Source organism: Hydra viridissima, unplaced genomic scaffold, assembly GCF_058129835.1.
Source record: "Hydra viridissima isolate aposymbiotic clone 2 unplaced genomic scaffold, HvirCarnegie_v1 scaffold_10, whole genome shotgun sequence".
Lineage (NCBI taxonomy): Eukaryota > Metazoa > Cnidaria > Hydrozoa > Anthoathecata > Hydridae > Hydra > Hydra viridissima.
Genome location: NW_028324309.1, coordinates 13,296,033 through 13,308,951, shown reverse-complemented (window position 1 = coordinate 13,308,951; position 12,919 = coordinate 13,296,033). Strand labels below are relative to the sequence as shown.

The window sequence follows — 12,919 nt, the reverse complement described above, 5'->3', positions numbered from 1 at the left end:
CCAACCCCCGACTTAAACTGTCTGACACTGTGCTGCATATTCTTAGTAGAAAGCTAGGTGTGCTACCACCAAGCACAAAAGAGCTGTTTCACAATATTGAAATGTTCAACAACATTTTTATAAGGGAACATTGAATTTAATTTTTAATCAAAGCTACTTTTTTCCTACGAGAAACAGACATTTTGGTTTCTTTATAGTCAATTCTGTAGGTAAGATTATCGTAGGCTTCCTCTCTATTAGCAAATTTTTTTTTTTTCTTTACTACCTACCATTAATTTTACACGTAGATTTCCTACATACAGATTTTATAAATTGAAGACATACAGGAAATTGCTTCTATCCAACTCCATCATATTTCTGGTTATTTTTGCAACTACACTTGAGTTTTCATAAGAGGAGTCTTTGTTATGCTTCTTCTTTTATTTGATGTTTTACTTATATTTGGCGGTTTTTTCTTTTTTACACAGCATTATCACATTTTTGACTTTTATAATTGATTGCTTGACGTGTTCTTTTAAGAGCTTTGATTTTTTTCACGGTCACGAAATCAGGCTTTTTAGTATGATGCTTTTTTCATGGAGCTCATCTATAACTCCTATAATTTGTTGTAACTTGTCACGACAATATGCAGACCTATGTAGTTTGTTGGGAGATTTTATTAAAGCAGGTCCTGGTGTAGCAGTTGGTTCTGATATAGGTAACGCTGCTCCTTTTATAGGTGACGATACTCTTTTGAACATATTTTGTTGCATAAACTCTACACTTTGGGTATCATTAGTTATACCAACCCGCGTTGCTGCATTTACTAACTGATCTTTTGTTGCCTAACTTTCTGAACTGATAAACTAGTCGTGATTGAAGGTACGCTAAGACATCCTGGACGAGAGGAATGCCTATCTGATAGCAGAACAACTGAATGCAACAGTACACTCCTCTTCATTGTGTTAAAATTTTGCAGTAAGATCTTTCTTGTTAACTGATTATTTTCTCACCTTGGCGTCAGTTTATAGTTTCTCGGTTTTTGATGGGAAAAGGCTCGTTTTTAGTGCTCTTTTTTTCTCTTTTTTGATTGACACAAATTTTTCAAATCTTGGAGTACTACTCTATAAATTTTTTATTCATTTTTTCAAAATTTTTTTCTTTAAAAAACCCACGTGGTTTTTGGAGTGAAGTTATCAGTGATGCAACCACCCTTAAGACAAATACCACTAATTGATACAAATATAAAACGTCTGAATGAAATAAAACTTATTTAGAAACAATAGCCAATTTAGTCCATGTGCTTTTGGGGTGCTCGACGAAAAATGTAGTCAACTTCAACACTCTAGCAAAGGAACATATGCAAGATTTAGGAAATCATACCTATCAGGGAAAAATCCATTTAGGGGTATTTTTCAGAACCAATAAAAAAAAAATTAATAACTTGTCTCTAGGCTCTCCTTTCGCGTAGTTTTTAGGGTGTAACTGCCAATAGGTTGTTTTTTTTAATCTTTAAATTAGCTTTACTCATTAAGGGATTTTTGTTTTACAGTCGTGCAAAACTTTGGATTTCATCAAGTTCATTATTACTGTAAATAATTTTGATTAACTTATTCACTCCTCTGCTTATATTTTTCAAGTTACAAGTGGCTTAACTAGGGTGGCACAGGGGGCATTTACCACATCTCTGCCTCCCTCAAGCCGTACTAATTCTTTATTCTTTTCAAAATTACCTTTTGATAGTTATAATAAAATCGTTGTAGTTTTAGGATACCTTCCCTACAAAAGACGGCCGATAAAGACGAAAAGACAAAGCAAATCGATTTCTGAGCAATGTTATTTGGTTTGGTTTTACGAATTTTATTATTTTCTGTTTGTTGTAATGGTTATGATTAAATTAGTCTTTATTGCTTTTTTTCCAATCTCAATTTCGTGCAACCGACCCACCTGCAACAGACCAGCTATTTAATGTATCCTTATATATCTGTAATTTGTTACGGTGTCTGCAAGTAATGGTTGTAAGAACCTAGATAAAAGCATGATATCAGTTAGGTATCGTGAGAAACAACTCAGATTAATCTTAAAAACAATTTAAAGTACTATGAATAATTCTACCAAAGCATTCAAAAAGAGGTCGGTAAAACGCTTAAATAAAAACCCCCCTTTAAAAAAAAACAAACAACAAAAAAAAAACAACCCCCTTTAAAAAAAAAATTTAAGATTTTAAGTTCTTCGACTTTTTGGGTGGTAAAAGATTACAATAAAGCTGACCATTCAATAAAAAAAAATCATTGTTAGGCTAAGTCTTTTCTGGGTTCATGTAAATGGGGTCTTAGTTTTAGTGATTACTTTTCTTTATTAGAACCCTGTCAAATGGTTTTACGAAGACTTTTTTAAAGAACCGAACCAAATGGTTCTTTAAGAGAACTTTAAACAGTTCTAAAAAATTTTTTTGAGAATATCCCTTAGGCGTACGCGGATAGAAAGAACTTTTTAAAGTTCTTTTAAAGAACTGTTTAACCTAAAAGTACCAGAAAAAAGTGTTTAAAATTTTTTAAATTTTTCCACTGCAACTATTGAGAGGCATTCAGTGCTTTTACGAGGATAGAGATATGGTTACACTTAAACATGACTGAGAGTCGGTGGTTAGTTGTAACAAACTCGGACAAACATAAGTTACATTTTATTTTCTTTCCATAACTGTGCTCAACGCCCACAGAAAAGTAAGTCAACAAGCATTTCAACCTTTTTGATATAAAATAATTAGAATTCTTGAATATTTGTTTTTTTTTTTAACAAAGTAGAAATGGGAACCAGACAGTTATTTCACTTTGGCTCCTGTATGAAAGTGTATTACGTTGTATTTAGTATATTATGTAAGACAATCTTATAACATACATTTATAATTTCTGATTGATAAACTGGTGTGCGTTTATTTCTTTTAGGATAATATTTTTGATGCTTCCCACTTAGGTTTAATATTTTTAACTCACCTGCTAAGCTCATGTTAACATGATACAGAAGTCACTTTAATGACTGAATATTGAGGAAACCCATTTTCATTCAGTATTCCAACAGCATTAGTCAAGCCGACCGTGCAACACATGACAAACCTCTACGATAAATTAAATACGAAGTACCGAAATAAGGTATTAAATAAAAATAAATCAGACGAAAAACTTATTATTCACGTAGGAACCCCATATCAATAAAAATACATGGGTAAAAATTACAAGTTAACTTAACGTTCTTTAATAAAATTTATATTAAAAACGTGGAAAAGAAATATACAAGATAATCGTCCGTGCATTTCTCTTTGCATTTCTTTTTGGAAGACGCAGTTGAACTTAAGTCTAATCATACTACCAAGCTGTAAATTAAGCTGACCTAGCAATTTATTTCACCTGTTATTTGTCATCTGAATTTACATCTTCGCCAGCCAGTTGATCCTAAAGTGAAATAAATTTTACCTATATATATATATATATATATATATATATATATATATATATATATATATATATATATATATATATATATATATATATATATATATATATATATATATAAAATAATGATAACTGACTCTTTTCACTTTAACAATGAATGTTTAATCAAAATGTTTTATTTTTAAAATGCATCCTTTTTTACGCGTAGTTTTGAAACTTTTACTAATCCGATCATCTTAATTCTCCGACAGAAGATACCCCTATTTTGACCCCTGAAATGTCAAAATGGACTATAAATGACCATAATTGTAATTAACCATAACTCTAAAATGATGATTTTTTTTGACACACATTGATTCTAACTTCTTTTTTTTTTTAATCAAAATCGGACCATGAGTATCAAGTTTATTGTTTATTTCGGTATTTTTTCGATAAATAATAGTACATGTACACATTATAGAAATAAGTATGTAAATTATAACTGCCAGCTTCAAGATGCTTTAAAATATGGTCTCTTTTTTAGAAGATTGAAAAAAAATGGGGACAATTTATGACAAACCTGAGAAAGTTTGAGCCTCAGTGAAAAATTAATGGCAGAAAGCTTATTCAACTCATAACAATTACCTCTCATAAAAGAGGAAGTGACAGAATTGTGAACGATTAGAAGAAAACATCCGATTTGTGATTAAGTAGGGAAATTTCTAAACAAGTTTCTGATCATAACATGATTTTAGATAAACCGTGTGACATAGCAAGGTGTAAATGTTCAGTTATATCCTGCAAAAAAATCAAACTGTAAAGGCTGCAACCGGAATATTTTTATTTCTTGCAAACATTTAAAGGAAAATAACATTTAAAGGAAAATAACATTTCTGTTATTGAACTTAAATTAATGAAGTTGCAGAGAGATAAAATTTGTTGTAAAAGTGAAATGCATTTGTGATCAGTTGATAAAAAGAACAGAAGTGATGTCAGAAAATAAGTCAATAAGAGTTAGAATTGGTGGTGTATGGGCCTCAATTGTATTATTTCATGAGATACAGTTAGAGTCAGATAATGTTGACAATCATAAATACAATAATTATTCATCAAACATACAAAAAAAATTTCTTAACTAAAAACCATAAATGTAGATCATATTGGTTTGTCAGTATTAAGATTTGGTGTAAGTAGCAGAGCAGCTACACCAATAGGTAATGCAATATTAAAAACAGACTAAGATGAAAGTTTTGTTAAGGATACTGTTCCTGATACAAGCTTGGCTCTGCATCATAAGAAAATTGAGAGATCAAAGCAAAGAGTTATGATAATCTGATTAACAAAGCATTTAATCTTCTATTATTGTAAAACTAATTAAGCATGAGAATGAAGTTTTAAACTCGTTGTCTTCAGATTTGAAGTATTTATATGAAATATCTAGAGCAGTGGCATCAAGTAGTGTACCCTAATTACATGAAAGAGATTCAATTTAATTAGTCCACAAAGTCAGGCCAGATGGCTGAATCTTGCAACTTCTTAGAATTTTGTGCTCTGAGCATGTATTAGAGGGGCAGGATCTCAATAACATGTTGTAAGCATTTTTCACCATAAGAGTTTATTCTGTGATGTGGTTTAAAATTAAGGTAATATACTTCTCAAAAGTGAAAAGAGATAAGGACATTAAATGCAGGAGATGCAGAAAAAGAAGAATGTCAAGAATAAAACCTGAAGCTAAAAGTCTGTTAGATCTAATCAATTGGAAAACTGAGTAGATCAGTGAATCAATTCTTATTTATTGTCTAAAGAAGCAAGACAGTTTCTTGACAATTCCAAAAGTGCATGAAACCATCAGTCTAATTTTAAATTTTCAGGATCAAATTGCCTAAGGTATTTGGGGATAAATCTATTTAGACTGGTTTTAGGGTGATTGAAACAGTAACGGAGAAATTACAAAGCTACACATAAAACAATATATTTTAGATAACAGCTATACCCCATCACACTAACAAAACCGAGTTTTAATAACACTCGCTTTTAAAACGGTGTTCAGTTTAAACCTTTTTTATTATCCTTGTCACACCAGAATAAATCAGGTTTACTTTTCTGAAACCAAATAAAACTTAAATTTGCTAACTCAAGTAAAAATTCTTTTATACAATACTTCGGTCACATCTACTTTGAAGTATTTTTTAAAAACAAAAACAAAATGGAAAACATGCGAAATGAAGAGATATCTATTTTCAAAGATATCGAAGAAAAATTTGTTATTTAAACACAAATCATACTTATAATACACATAAATATATGCTTAAATATATTATATATGATGTAAGAGAGATAAAAAGAGAGAATATTAATATAATACGTATATAGATAATTTCTTTTAATTTTATATATATAATTATTATCATTATTATTATACTCAATTTATTCATTACATCTTTTTTTCATGGAGATTTACAAAACCACTCAAACAAAAGTTTTTGAATAAAATAACCTCGCAATGTTGTCTTATTTAGCTACCGTTTTTTAAACTTATTTGAAATATGGTTTTTAAAAGTAGTGTGAACAGAAAAATGCGTCACTAGTTTAAGTAACCAATTAAAACAGCTCTTACTTTCTGTATAAATGGGTTATTATACATGATTGGAGGAGTTTCTTGAATTTGTCTGAAATAGTGAGAAAGAGGCAGAGATCGCTGCTCTTATAACAACAATAACACTAGATCTCAAAAAAGTTTATTCAAAATTAGTGATACACTTCCAGGGAATGACAATTTATTCACTCAAACATTAATCAATGAGTTCACTGCACTTAAAGTTGATTTTTCTTACATTTCAGCTATGTGAGGTTTTTGTCTTACAGCATAAAATATTATGACACAACTTATGCACTTAAACTTTAAAACACAGATTTAATCAAAAATTTCTATGAGTAAAAAGTATACTGTTTTATCACCATTTCTATAAATGCATGTATACATATGTATATATATGTAAAAAGGGTGATAAAACTAAAAATTATGTGTGTGTATATACAATATAAAATATAATTAATTTTACCTGATCATCATCATCTTCACCATCAAATTCCCCTTCTTCATCAAGTTCATCTAAATCCTCCTCCTCATCTCCATCATCTTCTTCATCTTCAATTAACACAACATTCTCTTCATCATCATCATCTTCACCATCATTGCCTACACCCAGGTAATATTGCAAAGGATTTGGCCAAATATCATCTTTTATTAAATCTCCTACTTCATCATTTCCACCTTCAGACTGGTCATTAAACCATGAAAAGAAACTTTCTGGTTCTTCAACATGGCGCTTTTGTCCTGGTTTGACATTTTGATCAGTTCGTTTAGTTAAATCCTGCAAAAAAAAGACAGGTAGATATTTAATTCAAAATTATTTTAAATTCTAAAACCGTACTATCCAATAATAATGTAAATTATATCACTTAATCATCTAATAAGACTAAAACCACATATGAATACCAGAGTCCTTAATGTACAGCCAAATTATTCTTTTTTCTAAAGCTGACCATGGTACTCCATTATCCTGTGCTTTTTGATGAAAAACTAAACCCTCAAAGTTTCAGTGCAATTGGATGAAGTTTAGAGGTTGCTCAATAAAAATTTTTACTGCATTGACATTTTTTTTTTTTCAATTTCAGTATTTTTTGCTATTTTTTTAACTTATATTACTTTGATACTACATCACTTATTTTTATGCTTAACATTTATAAGTAATATAATAACCTCCAAGTATACTATTAAATATTGAACAACTGAACAAAAATACTCTGAAGAATTTGACTGGTAAGTAACATGCTTTAATAGTAAGTTGTTTGATACTATAAAATTGTAGATGATGATTTTCTAAAAACCCTTGTTTATATGTAAATTAATTGTTTGTATTGCTTTTGTGCTTATTTGTCATAATTACTGCACCTCAAAGCATGCAAATTTTTTTGAACAAGTACCAAGCATTTTTTTGCAAATATGAGCCAAGTATCAAGCATATTTTTACAAGTATGAGGCATGCTTTGAATGCAAATTCGAGTTTCTGATACTACTGCATAGTGAATACTAGCGGAACTCAAATGATCCACAAGGAAGAGCAACATGTTATGGTATTGCAGAATGCAGGACCAAATGAGCCACAAAAATATATTCAACTGGAGTCCACTAGGATGACCAATGTTGAAATACTGGAACTTATTAGCAAACTCTTAATAGATTTTGACCCTGAGGAACAGAAACAATACCTACAGCATGTCATATCTAAACAGAGATAAATTCTGAGAGACATGGAGAGCATTCAAAGACATAGCTTAATATTCAGTCTTAGCAAACAATGGAAATCTGGCAATATACACAATGGTTTTTGAAAATAGTTTGTTAGTGTACTTTACACTGACTAGGTTATTGTAATTGTGAAAAATTATGTTCTTTTAAAATTAAATTGTATTCATTCTGCTTAACTGCATGTGATGAAATAGTATTTTTGTTCAATGCTTTAATGCCTTCTGATATTTTTGTTTGCTTTATTTATCAGCTGCAAGTTTGATATAAGGCTATTAATGGACATAATTGTGAAAATTAAAGTAATTAAGCAACCTCTAGATGTCAATAAATCAAGCTCAAATTTCACATATCTAATGACATATCAACCAGCAAGAGGGAAAAATAAAATAACCAAATTTTTTTTGAGGACTACCCTAATGAATACATATTCATGACATTCTAAAAAAAAAAAATCAAAAACTCAAAGGGTTCCAAATAAGGATCGGTCTTCAGACCAACAGGATTTATTATTTTTTATTTTTTCTTAAAAACAGTGAATTGTACTTTCCCTTTAAGATGTAATTTAAAGTCTTTAAAAATGTTTTTTCTTCTAACTTTAATTCATTTCTTCATTTTTGGTATTAAAGGCTTTTAGTTTTACTTTTCATACTTTTAGGTACTTTTAATATATATATATATATATATATATATATATATATATATATATATATATATATATATATATATATATATATATATATATATATATATATATATATATATAACAACTTGAAAAACATTTCCTTTACTGCATTATCTAGAGATGAAGCATTGATTCAATAAATATAAAAGATAAATCTTAGAATGCAGACCTATTTTTCAATAATAAAGATTAAAAAAAAAAAAAAAAAAAACAAACAAAGAAAATCACCAACAAGTGATAGATAACTTCCAAAAACATTTACTACATTCTAGGCAAAATTAAATCTAATTTACCAAAGAAAAAAAAGATCAATCTTTGACAGCAAAATGCAACAAGTATTTCCTAACATAAAATTTTTCTGCCCTTTTGTTTTGAACTATTTAACATTTACACAATAGAAATTAAATCACACTATTACCATTTTAATACATTTATTTTTCTAAAAAAGATAAATAGTCCAATTATGTCTACCAGCTTCTTTATGTTGATAGGAATTTTTTTCATGCTCTCCCCCAGATCTCTGAATAAGTTATGTAGCTCCTTTTGTAGCTCTCCAAGTATGTGACCTATTACTCAATGGGCAATGGTACTATGCACCTCCATGTATCAGAGATTCAGTATATTTAAAATATTACTGCTTTCTTTTTTTTTTTTTTTTTTTTTTGTGTTAATGTATGTTGATTTCTTCCTCTATATTTAAAAACTTGCTTTAACTAGGCATTAGTAAAATATTTGTATTGGTACAAACGTCTTCTAAGTTAAGTGAAAAGTTCCATAGAATCTTTAAATTATTTGCAATTTTTAAATTTTTTGTTTGCATTTGGTAGAGAATTTTGCATTTTTCTGAAAATTACCCCCAAATTTCTTTCTTTGATGATTGCACATGTAGAACACAAACAATTTGTTTTTTGAAAAATTTTACCTATTATAACAACTTTTTTGTTGTTTTGATAATCTACTAATTAAGTGATATATTTTAATCTTTTATTTTGTCAATAATAATATTTAAATTATCTAACTAATAAACTAATTATATATATAACAAACAGTTTAATACTTATTAGTTATATTTATGATGTACTTCTTTACTTAAAATTTTTATGCACCAATTTCTTTCTCTTAAATATCTCTAACAAAAATTGAATGCTTTGGATTTAATTACAACTTTTAATTAGGAAAAAGTAGCAATGCATTATTACTGGTGAATAGAATAGTATAAATATAAAAAACTTACCATATTTTCTTTCCAAGATATAGATGTTGATTTACAGGTTTGCTCACCAGTGTCACTAAGCATAAATTCTTTACACAATACATCATTGTCAAAGTAAGGGTTTTCTGTGAAATGCTATAATTTAGACAAAATTGAAAGTTTAATCACAAAAATTTTTAGAAATAACTTTTTAAGCATAGATATACAAGAAGTTTCTATTAAGTTTTTCATTAAAATTGCTCATTTAAAAGATTAGGTTTTGTTTGGATTGACTTGATAAGCCTGCTTATAAGCCAACAAGATTCCAGAACTTATTTTAAATGTTTAGAAAATAAAAATCTATAAACATTTATTTACAAAAAAAAAAAAAAAAAAAAAAAATCAACATGTATATCAGCTCTGAAATTCTCTAAATCAATTGATTGATTTACAGAGTATTTTTACATATACTTGAATACATCTAATAATACTCTGTAATTTTATGCTTACATCTTCACTTTTTTAGTGAAGATGTAAGCATAAAACAAGTAAAATGCTTTTTTTAACATAATACTTGATTTCAACTGTAAAGATAATTTTGTACAATGGAAATTTTTTTTTAAGAATTAAAAACTAAAGAAATACTTACAAATTTTATTTTATATCCAGATTTTATATCTTCAAACTCTTCAACCTCTACAGAAAATAAGTAATGAAGTGCTTCTTCATCTTCTTCATCTAGTAAAGCTGAAATCTGAGGATGATTTACAAACTAAAGCATCGTTAAGAATATACACATATATAATAGGAAGACAAAGCACCAGTTTCTTGTCTACAAATTTTTATACGAACGGACACTAACGTAGTGATTCGATTAATCATAGGTCGAAAAGATTAATAATTATGGCAATTACTAGTTATAATATGCATTGAAAAGATACAACAGTAACCCAGAATTTTGGAATCTTACTTATAAGATCTGCTCGACTTGAAAAAAAAGGTTTCCTAAGGTTATTATATTTTTGCTCTACTTGCAGTATTTCTTCTGAAGCTTGTTCATTTAGTGCATCTATCTGATTTTGAACACCGTCTATTTGTTCTACTATGTCTTGATATTCTGTGTCTACAAAACGTTCATCTTTTTCTTCATGATTTAATTTTGCTATTTTATTTGGAACTTCAGTCATTTTTTTTTTTTTGGGGGGGGGTCCTGTGTCAGAAGCTGTTATTTGATTTCGCTGTAAACCAAAACAGGCAACGTTACAGAAAATGTATAAGCGGATTTTAACCAAAATAATAAAAAAAGAACCTTTCCTTAAAGAAGTACTCCTCATTATTGTTAAAAGTATAGAGATATTTTTTAGAAAAATAATATTATTCAAAAGAGTGTGTAAAAAATAGCATAGAAAGAGACACTGGTTAGGCGTTACAATAGTTATTTTTAGTGTAATCGATGGCGCTACTTCTGCCATGCTTAAACTGCACATGGCGGCTATTAACTAGTTCTCGTTTCCAATTCTTTCATAAAAGAACCTCTTTTTCAAACACAAGTTTCTGAGTTCGGTGGGAGCAATATTAGGGTAATTTGGGGTATTATAGACCAAACCATATACGTAGGATTTTTAAAGGTATATGCCTTCAGTTGTCTTTGACAATAAAACATGGTAGAACCATCAAAACTCAATTTAAGTCAAATGGATCATTACTTTACTTTTTTCTTAGGACAACAAAACCATCTAAATCAAACTCACCAGAGTTGCCTTATCCCCAGCAATATGGCCACTAGGCATTCATGTAAACAATAAGAATGTAAATAGGAAAATTTCACTTACGATTAGAAATGACATAGAACTGGAACTTATGAAAATTGTAACTCACTGAAATATTGATTTTTAAAAACCAAACCAAATTAGAACTAAATATTAAAAACACATTAGCGTCCAACTTGATTAAATCAATACAGTTAAAAAAAACCACCCGAAAAGAATTTATCTTGAGAGTTTAGAATCACATAATTTTATTACTTTATTATAAATAAGTTAACATCACAGAGCTACATCTTATAACAAGTTTAAAAAAAAAACAACCAATAAAACTCTGTTAATTTAAAATTTTATATTTTAAATGCAAGTATCTTAGCTATTTGGAAAAACTGTAAGGTAAAAAAGTTGCATCAGAAATGATTGATTTTTTGTAAATGTTTAGGATTTTTTAAACCCATAAAATTTTTATAATTATATATATATGGAAAGAGAACAAAATTTATAAAAGCAAAATTAAGTTAAAATTACTTTAAATTATGTAAAAGTTGCGCGATTAATAGAAAGTTACATTTCATTTTCATAGATGAAAAACATTTCAATGGTGCAAGGTTGAAAAAAAAATAAAGGTGATAAAAAGAATTCCATCATTTTTCACTTTATCTTTAATTTATGTACCTTTTACTTTCAATTAATTTTCTTTTTTCTTTAAAATATTTTCTTTACCTAATGACGCCATTCTTAATATCATTTTAATGATACTTAATTTTGTTTTTGGCGTATCGCATGCATTACAAAATATGAATGCTGTAACTCGAATTATCAGCATTTGGTGTTTCCGTTAATAGCTAATAATAACTAATATAGTACAAGCAACGATATATATTAACTAGATGTACAATTTCACAAAAATTCCGTAAGAAAAAATGAAGCAAGTTTTTATAGTTTTTAACGCCGGAAGCCGTTTTATTTAAACTGGCAATGTCTTAAGGTGGTACCTACTCATAAAAAATAAAAGTTGAAATAAGACAATGCACAAAAAGGTTTTAATATTTTTTTCATTAAAAATAAATTATTTAGAAATGATTAAATTAAAAAAGTTGTTAATCAAGTCTTTTCGCCTCGATTAATACTGAAAATATGATATTTTGACGATAGATTGTAAACAAAATATTTTAAAAACTTATTTAGTGAAAGACTTTAAAATTTCACCAGTTCTTAATTGTATTGTAATACAGGAGTTGAACTAAAATGAAACCATAATATAAAAAACTTCAGAAGATATTGACATTTTTTACTCGTTGATATTATTTTTCATAATTAGAGTTTATAAAAATCGCTATGACAAGTTTTGTGTATAAAATAATAGTTTTAGTTCAACTCCTGCCATTATAGCTAAAGAGTATACAGTGAAAATTTCAACCTAAAAGCTCATGCTGATCTTGAAATATCACGCTTTAAAGTTAACAAAATTGGTAAAAATTAAATACTGAGAAAAACGCAAAAATAAAGATAAACTGAAAAAAAAATATTATGATTTAATTAATATAAGCCTGCTGAATAAGC

At 28.3% G+C, this 12,919-nt stretch overlaps 1 protein-coding gene across 1 annotated transcript; it reads right to left on the bottom strand.

The window, feature by feature from the left end:
* Nucleotides 1-3,148: 3,148 nt before the first annotated feature.
* On the bottom strand, nt 3,149-11,060 carry LOC145181405 (protein SET-like). Its single transcript, XM_090101158.1, has 5 exons — nt 10,535-11,060; nt 10,243-10,365; nt 9,636-9,749; nt 6,470-6,781; nt 3,149-3,428 (listed from the first exon to the last, which is right to left on the bottom strand). The coding sequence occupies exons 1-5, from the start codon at nt 10,925-10,927 to the stop codon at nt 3,387-3,389; spliced, it is 984 nt and encodes a 327-aa protein (XP_089957284.1). The 5' UTR covers nt 10,928-11,060; the 3' UTR covers nt 3,149-3,386.
* Between the last annotated feature and the right edge of the window lie 1,859 nt (nt 11,061-12,919).